Consider the following 20989-nt stretch of genomic DNA (forward strand, 5'->3'; position numbering starts at 1 on the left):
CCTGCTTGTGTTCCCTCTCTCGCTGTGTCTCTCTCTGTCAAATAAATAAGTAAAATCTTAAACACACACACACACACACACACACACACATACACCACCATTAAAAAAAAAAAAAAACACTGGTGAAGGGTTGGTTAGCTTTAGGGGGAGAAATGAAGTAGGAGGTGAACAGTAAAGAAATTTCTGTTATTGTGCTCTGTGTGTATTGGGATTTTTTTTTACAATAAGACTGCACTAGCCCTAGGACATTTAAAATATATTATTACATATTCAGAGATTCTAAATATGTCATATATTAATATACTAATACGACTATATATTAAATCACATGTATTAAATTACAAATCTATAGGAATTTAAATAGTATGGTAATAATACAGGAATAGGCAAACCAATGAAACTGAATAGAAAACCCAGAAATAGTTCCAAGTAGGTGGGAATGTGGAAGTGTGACCCCATTTATTGGCTGTGGAGCCAAGTACCTGCTACAGGAAGACTTCAGGGTATGACAAAAACCATGAGATGCTAGTTACGGCAAGAAGTCTAGTTCTTGCCACCTTTTGGCCTCTGGCCTCCTGTTAAGCCCCCAGGGCTCCTGGGTTCCTAGCACACAGCACAAGATGTGGCGTCTCTGGCTGGGTCCTGTGGTCTGAAGGGAGGCAGCCCTGCTTGGGGGAAAAGCTGTTTTTGGAGGGGATGTTCTGAGTTTAGCAATGAAGACGGAGTTTCCTGCTCCAGCCACGAACACAGGAGTTGAAATGGAAGCCTTGCCCAGCGCTCGATTTTTTGGTTGTTTTTGGTGAGGCTGATCCCTGCTCAGTAGACCTCAACTCCAGGTGTTACTTCTCTTTGTGACATGTTCTTTCAGTTCACACACGTTCATCTTTACCCACGGAACAATGCAATAAAATCTTTGAAGTGCTACAAGAAGAAAACTGTCAGCCTAGAATTCTTTATCCAGTGGAATTTTCAAAAACGAAGCCAAAACTTTCTCAAACAAAACTGAGAAAATGTATTGCCAGCAGAGCTGCCCTGTAAGAGATGTTAAGGAAATTCTTGAGGCATAAAGAAAATATGCCAACTGGCAACTCAAATCTACACAAAAGAATGAAAGTCACCAGAAATAGTAAGTATAGATTAAAATAAGGGATTTTTTTTTTTGCTTTTTAAATTTCTTAAAAGATAACTGATGGTTTCATTGTAAGTGTTATAGTAATGACTTTTTTCAAGTTTTTTGTTATAGTAAGGACTTAAAAATTTTAATTTTTTTAATTTATTTATAGCACGAGCAGGGGGAGGGGCAGAGGGAGAGAGAGGATCTCAAACAGACCCCACACTGAGCCCGACATGGGGCTTGACCCTGAGAGCACGACCTGAGCCACCCAGGCGCCCCCAGTGGTTTTTGTTGTTGTTGTTGTTGTTGTTGTTAATTTTACTGTGATAAGAACACAACATTGAGATCTACCTTCTGAACAAATGTTTTAATTGGACAAATGTCTTAAGCATCAGATGAGGGACAGTTAAAAGAGGATCTAAGAAGTAGAGAGGGAGATCGAGCAGTGGGTTCTAAGGACTATGTGCTGCTCGTGGGAACTTGGCAGGTTCCAGAAAATGACCTGCCACTCAAGACCACTCTTGCCTTTGCTCAGGAGTAACCGCAAGCAACAGCTGCTGGGGGCACACTCACTGCAGAGCTATTTGGGGCCCAAAGCCCCAACCCTGGAGTTGGACACTCAGTAATGATTTTTAAGTTAAACTTTTTATTTTGAAACAATTATATAGAGTGACAGGCAGCCGTAAGAAAGTTACAGCGAAATCCCCCACACTGACACCTTGCTAAGCTCTAGTCCAGTACCACACCAGGACATCCACATTACCAGTCAGGATACACATTTCCATCACTACAAAGACCCCTCTGTTATTACCCTCTCACCCTCACGAACCCACGGACCTCCCAGCCTGTCCCTTCCTCAGCCCCTGGCAACCACTGTATGCTTTATATGTTGCTGAATTCTATTTGCTAAAATTTTGTAAAGGACCTCTTTCCATGTATATTCATAGCGGATATTTTTTGCATTGTCTTGTTTTTTTAATCAGGAGAATACTAGCTTCATAAAGTGAATTAGGAAGTGTTCACTTCTATTTTCTGGAAAAGACTGTGCAGTTGGTATAATTATTATAATTATATATTACTATAATTCTTTGGTAGAATCTCCAGTGAAACCATCTGGGACTGGAAATTTCGTTTTTGGGATTTTATTTTTTAAAAATTTTTTACATTTATTTTGCTTTTTTAGTAATCTCTGCACCCAGCATTGGGCTTGAACTCACAACCCTGTGATCGAGAGTCACATGCTCTTCCAACTGAACCAGACAGGTGCCCCTCTTTTTGGGAATTTTATAATTATGAATTCAATTTCCTTAACAGCTATAGAGCTATTCAAATGATTTATTTCATAATGGGTGAGTTGTGAAAGTTTATTTTTCAACAAACCGTTGAAAATTAGATGTCAAAATCAAGTTGACAAATTGGTGCCTAAAGTTGTTTTATCATTCCATTATTATCCTTTTAACGTTTCCTGAGTCTGGAAGTCCATACTGGTGATTTATATCTTTTCTTTGGTCAGTCTTGCTAGAGGTTTGTTGACTTTACTAATCTTTCCAAAGAACCAGCTCTTTTGTTTCATTGATATTCTTTATTGTTTTTGTTTCAACTATATGGATTTCTGCTCTTTATTTCCTTCCTTCTGCTTACTTGCTTATTTGGGGTTTTTCTAGGTGTCTGAGGTTGAAGCTTGGATTTGAGATTTTTCCTCTTCTCTAATATTTCCATTTAGTGTCATAAATTTCCCTTTCAGTATTGAATTAGCTGTATCTCACAAATATCAGTATATTTTCACTTTTCATTCAGTTCAGTGTTTTATGGGATTGTGTTTGTTTGTTTTTTTTTAATTTCCCCCATGGATTGTTTTTAGAAGTATGTTGTTTCTTGTTTCTATGTGTTTGGAGATTTCCTGTTCTCTATTATTCATTTCTAATTTGATTCCCTTGTGGTCAGAGAATATCTCTGTTATGACTTCAATTTTTTAAAAATTTGTTGAGTTTTGGGTCTACCCAGGATATAATTTATCTTGGAATATGGTATGTCTGTACTTGAAAAGCATATGCATTTTGGTGGTGTTGGGTGTCTTCTAGATCTTTGATGAATTTACATCTAGTTTTTCTATCAATTTTTTAAGATGTTGACGTTCCCAACTACAGCTGTGGATGTTCATTTCTCCAGTTCTATCACTTTTTGCTTCACACGTTTTGCAGCTCTCTGGTTTACTGTACACACATTAAGGATTACTGTATCTTCTTGATGGGTTGGCCTTTTATCATTAAATAATGTCCCTTTGTCTCTGTTATTGTTTTTGCTCTGAAATCTGACATTAACATAGCCACTACTGCTTTTAATTTTTACCTGATATATATATATTTTCCACACTTTCTTTCAGCTTGCCTATATTACTATATTACTATATTATTGAGGTGTGTTCCCTGTGGCCAGTTACAGTTAGATCATGTTTCTTAATTCAACTTGCCAATAACTGTCTTTTAATTGGTATATTTAGACCATTTACATTTAATGTAATTATTGATATGTTAAAGCTTGTCTGCCATTTTATTTTCTGCTTGTTTTCTTTGCTGCCTCATTGTAAGTTACTTGAGCTTTTTTTAATAATTCCATTTTTATTTATCTACAGTATTTCTGATTGTCTCTACATAGCTTTTTCAGTAGTTTCAAATATTCCCTCTATATACATTTAGAATTACCTTAGGCAGTGTTATAATTTTTGCTTCAACAATCAAACATAAATTTAGAAAACTCATGATGAAAAGGAAAGCCTACTGTATTTGTATTTATGCTTACCATATTTTTTCTTTTTCCCATTTTCTCTCCTTTTATCATTTCCTGTTTAGAGAACTTCCTTTAGCCATTCTTTTAGGGTACATCTGCTGGAGAAAATTCTCTGGTCTTCTGAACCCGTTCTGTCCATCTGTCTGAGACCAAGTGGTGACCACTCAACAGAACTACATCAAAATATAGACGTGGGTGCCATCCCCAAAGTATGGCCAGAACCAAAAATAATTACTCTTTTAGAATAGAAAGGGTTGAGGGGAAAGGACACTGCAATTTATCACAGTGAGATGATGGGGGTAGGAAGGGTTTGAACGGGATTTGGAGTTTTGAGGTTACCATATGTGGGAGTTTTGATGAGGGAGGACATGGAATAAAGCATAAAGAATTAGGGGCAAGAGCAAAGGGCAGAGATGAATACATACAACTACCCTTTATCCTTAAGTGCTTCATAAAGAAATGTTTTTATTTCCCCCAAAGAATGCCAAAATGCTACCCCTTTCAAGTTCTAGCCTAAAATAAAATACTGTAAACTTTAGGTCAGGTGAGAACAAGTCTCTCAGCCTAATAAACATCTCTGGAACTCATGTCAGCAAGATCAGAAATATTGATTTGGTCATGCAACTTATAAGTCATTGCCATAGAGTCACCTTACCTGACCTCATCCCCCCTACCTTGAATCCCAATTCAGAGAAGTGGGAGCTAGAAAGCTAATAGCTTTCCTTAATTCTTAGATGGGCAATGGCAGGGTCGCCAATTTTCAATGTCTATCTCTCCTTAAGCATCTTGGTTCTCATAATCCCTCAGCATCCACCCCTTCTCCATCCACCATCTCTCCACCCTGTCTCCTTTTAGAAATGAGAAAAGAAAGGGGACTGTTCTTCCATGGTCATATCTGAAATGTTGTATGTTCCATTTCAGTGGTCACAAAGCAATGAAGGAAACTGTTGTCCTCAAGTTTGAGAATTCTCTAAGTGATTAGGAACTCTTTCCAGATTCAAGACATCCACAAGCTTAAGAAAAAGAATGAGCACATAATGATTTAATTGGCTTTCTCTTTTAATCAAAAACATACTTTGTTACAGAGTTCTCAGGAAAGGTTCAACTATTTTTTAGCCACAGACTTCAACCAGGCAAAAGTATACAGAAAGCCACAGAGGAACTACCGGAGCTTTAGCTGACCAGTTTTCCCAAAAGCAGAAGCTAAGTGTGGCTCTTCTCTGGGTTTTGGCATAGCTACATTACTCTGATTTCAGGGGAGGAGACAGAGTTGGGAAATACCACCACCAAATCAGTCCCCAACCCCCAGTCACTTCCTCCAGATGGTTCTGCAGCCCACCAGGTTTGCATCATCTACAACCATTCACACTGTTCCCTTAAGTCACATGTCCAAGGCATTGGCCAGAACCCCATACTTGAAGGAAGTTTCTCGACTCCCTGTTTATAGCCTTTTAACCAATCCAAGCCCGAGTCCTTCTATCAATGACAAGCAGCCATGGCAACAGCAGTTGGTTTCATTGTTTCCTCTCCAGCTAGCACAGAGCTGGCCTCTACCAGGACTCCCCAACCCCCCAACCCTTGACCCACTCCCAAGGAAGGCTCTCAAGGTCCTTGGAAAAACCATTCATTAATTATACTTATCCAAGAATAGGCTGGAAAAGTACTCTGAAAGAACACTCCACCCAAAAGTCTTCTAATCAAAATGGACCTAAAAAGAGCCAAGAATAGAGGGAATGATCATCCACTGGTATTGTTTTCTTCTATCGTATGAACCACTTTAACTGATGCGATTCAGAGGAATTTCCCTGTTTTGAACATAAAAGAGCTAAGAAACCAAAGACCAGAAGTAATGACTTCTAATATCATTAGGCATTTACAGTAAGTTTTCATTTTAGTCAAGAAAAAATATTACCAGCACACAGCACTTAAGAGGATGGTGTCAAACACATACCAACCCAAAAGATGGAATGCCATGCATGACTCAAAAAAAGCCTTAAGAAATCTTTAATAGAGATGATGGGAAAATAAAATGAAGGTTTTTCCCCTCCTCTCAGGTTTTTTGTTTAAGTATTTATTGCAGCCCCCAAGGTGGTGCTAGGCCTTTGGTTAAATTTAAGTCTCAAGGACATATTATGTAACTTCTTGTCCATAGGAGAATAGTAATAAAATATCAAGCCTAATCTCATTTGAATAACGTGGAAATAAGTAAAAAGCCCCCTCAAACAGCAGAGCAAAAGTAAGGAAGAAATCAAAACCTGCTGCAAGGTAGGCAAGGTCACTTAAATTTCAGAGCTGGAAGAACACATCTAATCCAACTCCCTCATTTTACAGATGAGGCAGCTGAGGCCCAGAGAAGGTAAATTACCTGCCCAAGGTCACACGTCAGATCAGTGGCAGAGTGCAAGCCAGAGCGTACCTGGTGCCAGACCAGAGCCACTAGTTTCAGGTTGAACAAGAACACGGGCTCTGAGAGCTGAGAAAACTATCCACATCAACAAAGAGAAATGATTGTCTTCACCTCGGTCCTTCCTATGAGAGGGAGAGAGGAAGGAGAGAGGAAGGAAGGAAGGAAGGAAGGAAGGAAGGAAGGAAGGAAGGAAGGAAGGAAGGAAGGAAGGAAGGAAGGAAAGAAGGAAGGATGGATGGATTGCGGTTCTTTCATTCATTCAAGTCTGATGTTAAAATCCCTGAAAACATCAGCAATTACTTTAGCTATTCCTTGGGGCAGGATATCAGACCCTCAATTCTCATAAAGGCACCTATAGGTCAAAAATATCTGTAGAGGAGGAAGGCCAGAAGATAGGGCTCAAAAGGGGATACCCAAACCAACAAAAATAACCTTCCCAAGTTTATTTTTTGTTGTTCGGTTTTTTTGCTGGTATCCTCTAGGCAACGGTACTGCTCTGACTACTGATGCTAATTTAGTGAGTCTTGTAACCCCAGTTTTTGTATGAGCAGCATGGAGGTGGAAGCAACAAAACTTCAAAATCTTTCAAAGGGGGAAAATATGAGTCTGACCCACTTCTCCACACCTCAATTACCTGGAACTCAGCAAAGAATCAGGAAACATTCTAAGCAAACTGATGTCAGACACCAAAGCACTGAAGGCCTTCTCGGTACTTTACAGGAAAGTTTCTTGGGACCTTTCCTAGTTTCTCCTTGTGTTTTAAAGGTAGTTCTGGTAAGTCTAGTTACCTGGTTTTATTGCCCAAGCAGTTGGAAAAATGAATCAGAAAGGAAGGAAGAAACTCCGAAGGGTAGGTACAACACATGAAGGGGTCAGAAGGGGAGAACACTGGAGGGTATGTGTGTAAAAAAAAGTAAACGCTCAAAACCATATGAGTCTACGACCATTTAGTTTATCAAGGCAAAACCTTAGCAGCCCTGAACATCTACAAAGACAGATAGGGACAAAAGAAATATGCCTAGTACGTTCTTGGATATACGTATTAAATAACTCCATCAAAAAAAAAATGGCTAAAATAAGAAAGGTTTACTGCTTAAATAAGGCAAGTTTGGATAATGCAGAAAATTCCATTCCACAGTGACAGCAGGTAAACAAGATAAACAGCCCAGCAGCACTGGGACGGGTACTAGGGACAACACCGAGCCAAGGATGCTTCTATGAATGCAACCACTAACCTTATACATCTTTCCTGATGTATCTTAGGAGAAATTACCTAGTTGTCAGAAAAAAAAAAAAAAAAAAGGAAAGGCTTGCACAAAAGATTCTCAGAGCCTATCTTCTATAATCTTTGTAAAGAAGAATTAGGCAACTATTTACAGATAGCTATCTGCAACAAGATGAGGTCTGCCTTTAGAAAGAAAAAAAAAAAGCATTTCCTTCCCTCTAACCCCTTCTCAGAGTTACTGTAAAGATCAAGTGAAATAGTGTAATAAAGAGCTTTGAAAACTGAAAAGAAAGAAAGCATTTCTTCATGTTATTGTTGTCTGCTAGTCTTAGCTCAGCCCCATCTACTAAAAGTTGTTAGGTGATTTTACAGGTAATTGCTTTCATATACTCATTTACCTCAGTAACCTAAAATTCATCTTCCCAATCTGCTATCGTTAAATAAAATGCCAGTAAAACGACGTAATGATGAAGGGAGCAAACTATAGAAAACCATCAACAAAAAGGATTCTGCCCTATTCAGAATAAACTGCTTCTTCCAAAAGGCTCTGAACTAATCTAATTTTGCATAATAGCTAGTAACTATTGACTAGTTACCACCAAACCAGGAATAGAAATGTTTCACCTCCAAAGATGCGTAAGGAGCACCATGGGAAAATGTAAAATTTCCCTTCTCCAGATGGGCATAGTCAAAAAGATAACTGCAATAAACTTTTAAAGTAAGATGTCTATCATCTGGAAGACAGAGCATTTTATTTTGCCTTCAAAATTTCTATTACAAATATCCCCCTCTACACCACACCCTTTCCCACAAAAATGAATTTTTAACTTTGAAATACAATACAGCTAATATGTCTTCAGTTTACATGGATAATTTGAGTATGGTAATCCTTAAGCTAACCACCCAGCCTGTAAACCTACAATGATTACAGGAGGAATGGGGTAGGAGACCTATTTAGTGGGTAGGTTGATACAAATGAGCCGTGCTTCTAGAAAAACAAGGTTATATGGCAGTGATTTATTATCATTATCTTTGTATACCAGGGGTAGCATATTATAAAAAATGAGATAGGCTATATCCCATAAAACAACCTACTCCCTGGAAAATAAAGGCAACACCATTAAGGATTCCCTTTGATAACGCACTGAAAGGCACTGGACCAAAGTGGAATGGCCTCATACTGGATTATAAAGGTACTTGGTTCAACTCTCACTCAGCTTTCAATGAAATTCAACATTTTGAGATATGAAATAGCTGGAGAAAATCTACCCAAAACCATATCCTAATAATCAGATTCTGAGAACTGCAGAAACTATCCTACCCTAAAGTAGCCATAAAATTTTAAACCTAGTGATTTGAGTCTTACTCATCAAAGATGACTACCTCTAAGAAATGGAAATACTGTTTAACAACTAAGCTCCTCAAAAATAACTGACATTAACATACTAGGTGTGTTCTCAAAAGCATGTGACTGAATCTAGGTACAAATATAAAGTAATTAATAACTAGAAGTACTCCTACGTACTGGTAGTAACATTATGGCTCTTAGCAGAAAGAAACCAAGACAGGTGGCTTGGCTTCAAAGACAGACTTCTTAGCAAATATTTTCCACATACTTTCCCCAGATGATTAAACATGAAAACCTTTTCCTTAAAGGAGAAAAGGAGGCAATGGATGATATCATAGCATGCTAATGATCCTAATCAAATAATCTGAATTTTTTAAATCTCTCCCTTCACTCCTATTCTTCATTCGCAGTAAAATAGATCTAAAGTCAGCAATTTCTAGAGAATGAAGATATTAAAAAAAAAAAAACAACTGCCAATAAAACTTAAATCACCATTTATAGATTAAAATTAGGTCTTTAACAAAAGTATCTGTAAGTACTCAAGAGTTCAAATGAGCCAGTAGAGAAATTATTTTAAAACAAAATTATTTTAAAACAAAAGACATGTAGCTCAGATCAAGATCTATGTTTACATCACAGCAATAAGCAAACTCAGTGGTTTCCAGAATGGTCTTACAAAGAAGACGTTCTGAGCAAGGACACAGACGACTTACCCATTTAAGTCAACAGAAGGATGACTATTATGCATAGTGTTTCTCAGATCTCAAACTTGTAACACACCTTAAAGAATCATTACACTTACGAAGGCCCTCCAAGCAAAAAGTAAAAGGATCTGAAAGATAACCCTTGGTTTTATTTCACACTATTTATCCTGTAGACAACCTATTTATCTTGTAGACAATCAGGCCTATTTTGCTACAGTAAAATAAAAGCTAAAAAAAAAACAAAAACAAAAAACAACAACAACAATCAACTCTACACTGGATACAGAATGTCCACGGGGAAGTCCTGGCAGAGTGTGAGGGAAACCAAAGCTGCCGGATAGTACGGGCTGCTGCCTGTCATTTAGAAGGTGTCTTGCTTCTGAGGTTGAACTCAAAAGTGCAAAAGAAAAAACTTTTTTAAAAATCAAACCTAGAATTCAACTTTGTACGTTGAGATTCGGTTTTATTTATGCTACTAGCTAAGTAAAAAGCATACATATTGTGTCTGTGGTACAGTCAATACATTTGCAACTTTTCTACGTAAATTCTCTATACAAAGTCACTGCCAACTGATATGATCATTGATGGCAAAGGGCTTAGAATAACCAAAAGGTATAAAAAAGTTTGCAGTCTTGCCCCAAGATACAAAAACTGAATTTTAAACAATGTCATAACATACATGATTTAAACAGTATACGAAAAAAAAGTCACACATCAAATCAAGTACAAAAATACCCAAACTACCTATTATGAACTGTAATGTTTCCATTATTCTGCACAGTATTTAACATAGAATTTAGCAGTTTCCAAAATACTCACTTAGTTTAAGCATTGCCACCTTTGTAGAACAGTGAGATATTAAATGGAGTGACACTGCTTTTAGTGTTTTTTAAAAATACAAAAACTTTCCTTATGAATTCATGAAGGAAAGAAATTCCTCTTCTAGGCTTCTTAGTGACCAACCTTGTGCCTAGAAATATAGAATACATCTACTGTATAACAGGGCAAAAGAATATTTCTTGATAAATAGTTATCCAACAGGGATAACAAATGTGAATTTTAAATGGTTTTTCTTTGTGGGGTTAATTGTAAGGAATTCTCAATATACACACAGATTAGTGTTTTGCCTTGGCAAAAATAAAATTGAAGTTGCAAGACCATCTGAATTGAAATCATCTTCACTAGTTTAACTTGCAAAAAAATATTTTGGATAAAAGGTTATAATACATTAACTATCTTATTTTTTAAACACAGAGTGAAGTTGCTCTTGGTAAAATTAACTCACCCACATGGCACAATATTTGGAGTAAAGTATGTTCAACAATAACAACTCGCACACAAAATAACATAGGTGAATTAACTTTGAGAACTTCTCTCCTTTAAAATCAGCAATATTGAATTTATTCTGTAGAATAACACATGTATCAATGTTCTGCATATAAAAGTCTCTAAGACATTTTAAAGGGCTAAATTTTCCAGCACTGGAATGATTCCTTCATACATAACTGGTGAGGATTTAATAAGAATGTGTTTTTCCTGATCTTCAAGCTCTGAGCCATGCCTGAAAAGTTCTAAGTAGGAAAAAAAAAATTGTTTTAATCCAGTTTCTGTCTGCTAGGAGCAAGGCAGCAAACACACTTTTCAACCCTTTATGAAAAGATAAAGCAGAACAAAAGTGAAATATATCTTCAGATTATAAACAGGATTGTATTTCGTAGTCCACCATCCTGACAATGTTAAGGGCCCCGACAGTGAAAGACCTCAGTCTAAAGGCTGTGGGTCAGCAATAGGCATGGTGTGAAGCACTTCATCTAAGAGCTGGAGGGCCCGGTGTAAGTGAATCTCGATCCAGCAAGGCGTTTCTTTGATGCTCTGTCTTGGGTAATCCGGTCCCCAGCCTTTCACGAAACTCATCCTGAGTATGCACAAGCGACGTAGGTCATCAACGCCAATGCCGGCAGCTGCTGACAAACCTAACAGAGAGGATTTGGAAGACGTCAGAGGGACAGGCTGCTATCTTCCATCCTCCCTACACCTTATTAATAAAGTGACCAGCTTTCTTTACTTCATGCTCCCCAGCATATAACTTCTCTGTCAAAGTGCCAAGAAGTACGTGTAGATCTACACTTTCGGACCGAAAACTTTGGTTAAGACAATTCACATTCCACATGAGTCTTCTAGCTACCAGCAATTATAAAGTAAGTTAGCACAATCCACCAACACCCCACCTATGTTTCTCTTTAGAAGGAGAGGTGAAGGGTAAAAAAAAAACAACTTGTTTTTAAGAGGTAGCACATGTCCACAGGTTGGTTCTAAGAACCTTACTGTCTGTCTGAACAGCCTCGTTCAAAATAAGACCTAACAGTGAGACAGTTAATAGTCCTGGTTCCACTAAGAATTCTTGGATGACCCAAAGGATGTCTGTCTCTCAGTTTCACAATGTCACAGAGACACCGTGCAATTACTCAATGGGGGCAGTAGTTAAGAATGAGAAATTTAATAACAGTTCTGGATTCTTTAGTAAAAGCATGTTTATAACATCAAAACTAGCAAATTAATGGTTTAGATGCTCAAATTTTTTTAAAAAGTCAAATTCTCTAAATTAAAAAGTTAAATTCTCTAAATGAATATGTCTTATCTACCTCTACATTGTAAACTCCTGAACATAAGTCACAAAGGAGATTCTGCAGCTAATTTTCCAGTCAGAACATACAGTCATATAGTCAATCTCCACTCATCAATATCACAGTGAATCTAATGGGAGGAGTCTGCATGTGCTGTAGAGAAACCTGCAGGGCCACTGCAGTTTTCTTAGCCAGTGTGATTTGCTTACCACACTGAAGAGGTTAAGAACAGGGGTTGAATGAATCACTAGTTATGCCTTCAGACGTGGAAGATGGGTGCCACGTGTTTCCATCATAAAAGTCTATAGTCAGGAGTTTAACTCTGCAGTAAAAAATTCCCCATCAGTGTGAAACCTGGCACACAGTTCAATTTTACCCTAAAATTAAAAAAAAGTCTACAAGTTATCAAAATACCACCCTCACTTAGTTTTCTCTCCATGCTTAGCATACTTAAAAATTTGGAGAGATACCTAATTCTGAAATTGAAATATGCTTTCCTTCTAGAATAAAGCCAAGCATGTCAGTGATTACAACCCACCCTTGCTGGTGAGGCAAGAATTAAAAGCATCAACAAAAAAAAAAACCAGGAGATTGATCAATATAATCTAACAATAACCCCCTTTCTCCTTTATCCCATATTCCCTTTTTGATACAAAAAGAATGAAAACAGGGTCCTAGACAAAGGGCAACTATTATAGAACAGTTCTTTGAAGTTCAAAAATGTTACTATCCCAGTAAAAAAAAAAGTTTAGTTTTCTATTATTGCCTAAAGTAACTAATCAACTGAGTGAATCAAGATAAAATGCCAACTATTACACTTTACAACAAAAAGCCAAAAACATACTTACTGATAGCTGGAGCTATTCCACCTACTGATCCGGGGCCGGGGATGTTTCCAGCCACGGCTGCTGCCTGAGCGGCGGCAGCAGCCTGCGCCGTGGCCGCCTGCTGCTGCATCTGACGGTGACACTGACGCAAGTCAAAGACCTTGAAACAAACAGTGGAAGTTCAAGGCTAGGAGTCCATCAGAAATGATGTCCCCACACATCAAAAACCAATGCACAATTTATTTAAAACTCATAGCTCCATGTAGCTCTAAGAAAATAATTAATTTAAAAATCTAAGTTTTTATGGAGATTCTAACCAGTGTTAAGAGAAGGGGACTGGAGCTCAGCAGGAGGCACATTTCACTATCAAGAGAGTTCTGGGTGCCACACGCCTCTACAGCCTTTATCTAGTTCAGTGTGGTCAGTCATTGTCCCCGTGAAAAACCCCCACCCTTTCATAACCGAATTGCTGAGAGTGCTCTTTAGGCTGAACTGATGGTCTTGGTCACATGCCAACTTCTTTATCATTCTAGCTATTTGGAGGACTGTAGTAAGTGGCACTGTCACTATTTAAGAAAGCATCTATATTTTTTAGAGATGTATACTTTAGTACATAGGAGCAAAATAACATGATTATCTAGGACTTGTTTTAAAATACATAAATAGGGGCACCTGGGTGGCTCAGTCAGTTAAATGTCCAACTCTTGGTTTCTGCTCAGGTCATGATCTCAGGGTCCTGAGATCAAGCCCCACGGTGGGCTCCACGCTCAGCGTGGAGTCTGCCTGTCCCTCTCCCTCTGCTCTTCCCCAGACCCCCACCCCAGCTCTCTGCTCTCTCTCTCTCATAAATAAGTAAAAAAAAATTTTTAAATACTTAAGAAATAAAGAAAAAAGGATAGATCAAATATAAAATCTTAACTACTGAATCACGGTGATGGGTGTACAGGACTTCATTAAACTAGTTTCTCTACTTTTCTGTATATTGAAAAATGCTTATAATTTTAAAAAGTTTAGCTTTGGATCATATCACTAATATCTACTAATTACATGGGCTAACCTCTCTGGAGCCTCAATTTTCTTATCTATAAAATGGGAATGCTAAGAGTACATGCTTTTCACAGAGTTGTGGCAAACTCAGCGTAATATACAGTAAGCTGTCAATAAATGTTAATCTAATATTTTGGTTTTGGCCTCCCCTGAACCATTTACCTTTCAGGACAAGTTAAGGAGTTTTTAAGTAATTTCAGGGTTGTTTACCAGCCACACCAAGGGCTGGTATACTGAGAAAGGGATTGCAACTTTTATCTTTATCCTCATGAAAGTACTGACATGCTCTTTAAGTAAGCAACAAGTTATGAATATCATCTTTTTTCTAGGAAAAAAACAACTTCCTAAAATAATGTATTTGCTTATATTTGCTTTTTTAAAATAGCACTGAAAGGGGTTTCTGGGTGGCATAGTCAGTTAAGTGTCTAACTCTTGCTTTCGGCTTAGGCTGTGATCTTGGGGTCATGAGATGGAGCCCCGTGTCAGGTTCCGTGCTCACTGAGGAGTCTGCTTGAGATTCTCTCTCTCCCTCTGCCTCTCACACTCATGCTCTCTGTCTCTAAATAAATAAATAAATAAATAAATGTCTTTTAAAAAGCACTGAAAGACTAACAAGCAGAGTGGTCATCTACAGAAGCCGTAGGAAAGGAAACAAGGTCAGAGTAGAAACAGGCTACTCAATACAAACTTTTTATATTATTTTAACTTCTGAACCATGTGACTATATTCCTTATCCAAAGAGTACATTAAATTTTTAAAAATCCTCTTAGTATGCACAAAACCCAGTATGAGCAAGCGTAATTATCCTTGACCAAAAAAAAAAAAGAAAAAGAAAAAAATCAAAGAATGTATAACATACTTTATCAGATAAACAAGATATGGGACCCAAACCACTAATTTTCAGATGCCTTAAAAGAGAAATTCTGATTGTCTTTAATCATGATATTTGGTATTAAGAAGTAAGAACACAGAACTATCCTAAGTTGCAAATTATATTCCTATTTACTTATTTCTCTATTCAATGCTGATCTTCTAGCATCAATGAAGGACAAAACTTAAACTATTTCATTCTCTGAAGAGGTATAAATTTGTCAAATATATAGGTATTACCCAGCCAAATTATAGTTCTAAAAGACTGCAGGATAGAAAGCATGAGAGTCAGGTCTGAAAATCAGAAATCTCACAATGCCCAGAACAGGAACCACTATTTTTTCAAGATTTCCCCCAAGAGTCCATTAGATTCTGAACTTTTCTGCTGGGCTATGACGTTTCAGAAGGCATTACCCAGCACGGCACAAAGCAGGAACTCAAATATTTGAAAAGCCAAACAGTTCTACAACCACTTTTTTTTTTTTAAAAGAAGGAATTAATAAACCTTCTATTTTAGAGCAGTTTTAGGTTCATCTAAAACTAAGCAGAAAGTAAAGAGAGTTCTCTGTCCCCACTCAAGAACAACATCCCCTGGCACAGTGATACATTTGTTCTAATTGATGAACCCACACAATCATCACCCAAGGTCATAGTTTACATTAGGTTTTACTCTTGATTTTATATATATATCCAACACTGTAGTACGATAAAGAGTAGTGTCAATGCCCTAAAAATCCTCTGTGCTCTGCTTATTTACCCTTCCCTCCTTATCCCTGGGAACCACTGATAATTACTGTCTTCATAGTTTTGCCTTTCCCAGAATGTCATGTAGTTGAAATCATACAGTATGTAGTCTTTTCAGATTGGCTTCTTTCACTTAGTGATATGCTTATAAATGTCTTGTATGTCTTTTCATGGTTTGGTAGCTCATCTTCTTGGTGCTGAACAATATTCCATCACGTGGATGTATCATAGTTTATTTACCCATTCACCTACTCAAGAACATCCTGGTTGTTTACAAGTTTTGGTTATTATTGGCAATTAAAGCTGCTATAAACATCCCTGTGCAGGTTTCTGTGTGGACATAAGTTTTTAATTTATTTGGGTAAATACCAAGGAGTGTGAATTTTGGGTGATATGGTAAGAGTATGTTTAACTATGTAAGAACTACCAACTGTCTTCCAAAGTGGCTGTACCATTATGCATTCCCACCAACAATAAATGCAACTTCCTGTTGCTCCACATCCTTGCCAGCATTTGGGCTGTCGGTGTTAGACTGGCCATTCTACTTGGTATATAATGGTATGTCATTGTTTTAATTTGCAATTCTCTAACAACATATGATGTCCAACATCTTTTCATATGCTTACTTGCTATCTGTATTTTCTTCAGTGAGGTATCTCTTCAGGTCTTTTGCATTTTTTAAATCAGACTGTTCTCTTATTGCTGAATTTTAAAAGTTTCCTATATTTTAGATACCAATCCTTTATCAGGTATGTTTTTTGCAAATATTTTCTCCCAGTCTGTGACTTACAGTTTTCTTGACAGCCTCTCACAGTTTTTAATTTTAATGAAGTGCAGCCTATCAACTGTTTCTCATGGATTGTACCCTTGGTATCATACCTAAAGTCACTGCCCCACCCAAGGAGATCTAGGTTTTCTCCAATGTTCTCTTCTAGGACTTTTGTAGTTTTGTGTTTTACATTTAAGTCTTTACAACCACCTAAAAAAATTGTTTTAAGCATCACTAACCAAGTATAGTACCTATACAATCTTACTACCTGGAAACAGGGAATATACCTTACTTATAAACTCCAAGGTTTCAAATATGTTCTCAACATACTCCCACTCCCCACCATGAATCATTAAAAATAACCAATAGATCTTCACACATAGATTCCTTACAATATGTTGTAAACAATCACAATTATGAATGTTCTAGCCTAAATCTAGACCAACACCAGCCACACATTATTATAGGTAGCCACAAAAATGAAATTTTAAAATATTATGACTTTTATCTGCAGATGCAGAGATGATTCATTAAGCACCTCAGCAAATCCCTCCACAGATTATTTATGTAATTAAAGCACTCAAACCAGAAAATTTATGATTACTGGCTATACTGCTAAGTAAAACCTGGGTCGCCTCTCTACTCTACACGGTATCTGATCCATTAAACCATAATAGATTTTATCTGTTATACTGGATGGCAAAATGAAGGCTATCATTGAAATGCAATCATCTTCCTTGCAGAATCTGACTGAGTTGTTAGTAAAAACAAAGGAACCAAAGGTTTAAATATCCTTTTGGGCTCAGATCCAAGTTATTTATTTATTTGACTGATTGTTAAAGATTTTATTTATTTATTTGAGGGGGGGCCAGAGGGAGAGGGACAAGTAGATTCTGCACTAAGCACAAAGCCCAACGTGGGCCTCGATCCCAGGACTCTGGGATCATGACCTGAGCTGAAGGCAGACACTTAACTAAGCCACCCAGGCACTTCCCAAAAGATATTTCTGATCACCATTCCTGACTTAATCACTTTATTTAAGCGTGTTTCCTATGGTTACTCTCATATAAGTTTATTACAAACCTATTACTTAACACAGGTGAGTCTTATAAAGCTCAATGTGAACATCTTCAGGATACTGTCTTTCAACCAGGAGTCAAAATTTTGGCATTTTTCATATATAAGGCTTAATTACAATACTCTCAGTTTAAATCAACACCAAGAACTAGTAACCCAGAAAGAGAAACAGATAACTGTGCTGGTATACTGGGCATTTGAACATAAGACGGCATTAAGAATTTGCTAAGTTACTAGACCTGGAGATAAGAATCACAATATATGGTAATTGAGAATCAATTTAAGCTGGGATTATAATAACCTTCAACCTAGCCTACCTGTGGTTTAGAAGCATCCCCTAACGGGCGCCTGGGTGGCTCAGTTGGTTAAGCGACTGCCTTCGGCTCAGGTCATGATCCTGGAGTCCCGGGATCGAGTCCCGCATCGGGCTCCCTGCTCAGCGGGGAGTCTGCTTCTCCCTCTGACCTTCCTCTCTCTCATGCTCTCTACCATTCTCTCTCTCTCTCTAATAAAAAAAAAAAAAGAAGCATCCCCTAACATATATGTGTTCAAAAACAAACCTGACTCGACAGCATCAGAGAACTGCAAATCAAAAACCAGCAAATGAAATCAAAATCAAAAACCTCACACCCACTAGGATGGCTAACATCAAAAAGACAGATAATAACAAGTGTTGATGAGACCATAGAGAAACTGAAACCTTTCCACACTGCTGATCAGAATGTAAAATGGTTAAGCCACTTTGGAAAACAGTTTGGCAGTCCCTCAAAATGCTACAAAGTTACCTTAAAATCTAGCAATTCCACTCCTAGGTATATCCAAGAGAAATGAAGACATACATTCACATAAAACTTGTACACACTAATGTTCATAGTAGTATTATTCATAGAATAGCCAAAACGTGGAAACTCATCTATCAACTGATGAATGGATTAGCACACAAGATGTGGTATATGGAGTATTACTCAGCCATAAAAAAGAATGAAGTACAGATATACGCTGTATGGATGGAGCTTGAAAACCTTCTGCCTCGTGAAAGACATCACGTAAGACCACACTATACAAGTTCATCTATACAAAATCTGCATAGGCAAATCTGTAGAGAGAAAAAGTAGATGAGTGGTTGTCTAGTGCTGAGGGAAATGGGGGGCACTGAAGAATGACAGCTAAAGTGTACACGGTTCCCTAGAGGGATAAAATGCTTGAAAATTGATCGTGATGATGGTTGCATAACTGTGAATATATATGTAAAAATCACTGAATTGTACAGTTTAAATGGGAGAATTACGTGGTATATGAATTATATCTCTATCTCAATGAAGCTGTTAAAACTCTGACTGCCCAGTAGTAAGCACCACAAAACAAAACAGATCTTACTTTTGAAAGCAGAACAGTAAGGCCACTTAGAATTCAAACATTTGCTTCATGTAAAGCTTGTAAAAGGCCATTTCATTACATCAGATTTTCATGAATGTCAGAGGACCAAGATGTCATGAAAGATTAAGGGAAAAAAATCAACATCTTAGAAGAAACCCCCCCCCACAATTTAGTTCTAGCTTCTTGATTTATAAAATAAAAGAATATGTCTCCGAACTTTGGTTTTCTTCATTTTAATTAAAAGGAGAAAAATGTGCTTGTGTGTGCATGTTTAGGGGGCTAGGGGGAGGTGTATTCCCAATGTGTGGGCACTCCTTTCAGAGGTTTGTGTTATCTGAATATAATTCACCCCAGTAATATTATCTCTGGTGGAAATACGACAATTTAAACAGCACTATACAAATCCCTTAGTTACTACTGCCTAAAAAATTCACAAATGAAGAAAATGCCAATGGTTAAGACTTAGTGTATACTTGCATCTCTTTTTTTCTGGCTAGTAAGAGTCTTCTGAAACAATAATATGCTTGGTAAACAGAAATAATTCTTTTTAAACCTTTAACAGTTATTATGACAAAAATGGGATGTTGTTTTTTACTCCACTAAAATGTCCTAAAAGATAGGGGCGCCTGGGTGGCTCAGATGGTTAAGCATCTGCCTTCGGCTCAGGTCATGATCCCAGGGTCCTGGGATCAAGTCCCGCATCGGGCTCCCTGCTCAGCAGGGAGTCTGCTTCTCCCTCTGCCTCTCTCTGTCTCTTATGAATAAATAAAATCTTAAAAAAAAAAAAAGTGTAAAAAAAATGTCCCAAAAGGTAATTATTGTTCATGGCAAAAGCCTGAGATTACCATAAAAATTTATCCATGACAGTGTTTTAGCAAGTGATGATATGTCTCATACCTCAGGGGCTTCTTAAGAGCCATCTGTATCAAAATAGAGATGTTACATTTATTTGAAAAATCCTAAAAATTACTTTAATTATACAAGATTCCACATTTTTAAAAAAAGATTTTATTTATTTATTCGACAGAGAGAGACACAGCGAGAGAGGGAACACAAACAGGGGGAGTCGGAGAGGGAGAAGCAGGCTTCCCGCTGAGCAGGGAGCTCGATGCAGGGCTTGATCCCAGGACCCTGGGATCATGACCTGACCCAAAGGCAGACACTTAATGACTGAGCCACCCAGGCGCCCCAAGATTCCACATTTTTTAAGCTCAAACGTTTTAAATATGACCCTACACTGAATAATTCATAACTCCCATCTGACACATAGTATATATAATCAACACTATAGTTCTTTATCCATTCACTGCAAATTACACAAGTAATCCAGAGATTTCCAAGTCAAGATGGATGAGTAGGTATGTATGAACAGCTTCTCTCTCTGCTATGAGCACAAAGGATAGAACTATTACAAGTATATATCCTTGAAGCCAACAGTAAAATTCACATGGAAATACAAAGAGCAGTCAATAGCCAAAACAATGCTGAGGAAGGACCAAGTTGGAAAACTCACATTTACCAATTTCAAACCTTACCACAAAGCTTCAGTAATCTAGTCAGAGTAGTATTGTCATAAGGAGTCATTCAGATCAATGAAATAGAATTGATAGCACAGAAGTAAAAGTAACGTTTACATTCAAGGTCAACTGAATTTCAACAAAGGTGTCAAGATAATTCATAAAGGAAAGAACAGTTTTCAACAAATGGTTGCCAGGACAACTGGATGTTGTCATTCAAAAGAACAAAGCTGGATCCCTTCCTTACACCATATACACAAATTAACTCAAAATGGAGCACAGACCTAAATTAAAGAACTAAAACTATAAAACACTTAGAAGAAAACATGAGTAAATCTTCATGACCTTGGATTAGGCAATGGTTTCTTAGATAAGACACCAAAAACAAAAGCAACCAAAGAATAGATAAGTTGGACCACATCAAAATTAAAAATTTTTGTGTTGCAAATCATATCATCAAGAAAGTGAAATGAAGGACAAGCCAAAGAAAGGAATATGCACAAATCATGTATCTGATAAGGGACTGATACCCAAAATATATAAAGAACTCTT

The 20989-nt window shown here is 37.4% G+C and overlaps 1 protein-coding gene across 2 annotated transcripts in view; it reads right to left on the reverse strand.

The window, feature by feature from the left end:
- Positions 1-7592: 7592 nt before the first annotated feature.
- Positions 7593-20989, reverse strand: part of SMAD4 (SMAD family member 4) — a 54494-nt gene continuing 41097 nt past the window's right edge. The window contains exons 11-13 of one of the 2 annotated variants that reach the window (XR_012380011.1): positions 13058-13196; positions 12419-12531; positions 11421-11558 (exon numbers count right to left, since the gene is read on the reverse strand). Coding sequence is in view for 1 of the 2 variants with exons in the window: in XM_025886362.2 (XP_025742147.1) it covers positions 11347-11558; positions 13058-13196 (351 nt within the window). In the remaining variant the exon portion in view is untranslated. Of the gene's footprint in view, positions 11559-12418; positions 12532-13057; positions 13197-20989 lie in introns of both variants that reach the window. The other variant, XM_025886362.2, reaches the window with a different exon arrangement.

Source organism: Callorhinus ursinus, unplaced genomic scaffold, assembly GCF_003265705.2.
Source record: "Callorhinus ursinus isolate GAN/ISIS: 27379988/994484 unplaced genomic scaffold, GSC_fseal_2.0 scaffold11, whole genome shotgun sequence".
NCBI lineage: Eukaryota > Metazoa > Chordata > Mammalia > Carnivora > Otariidae > Callorhinus > Callorhinus ursinus.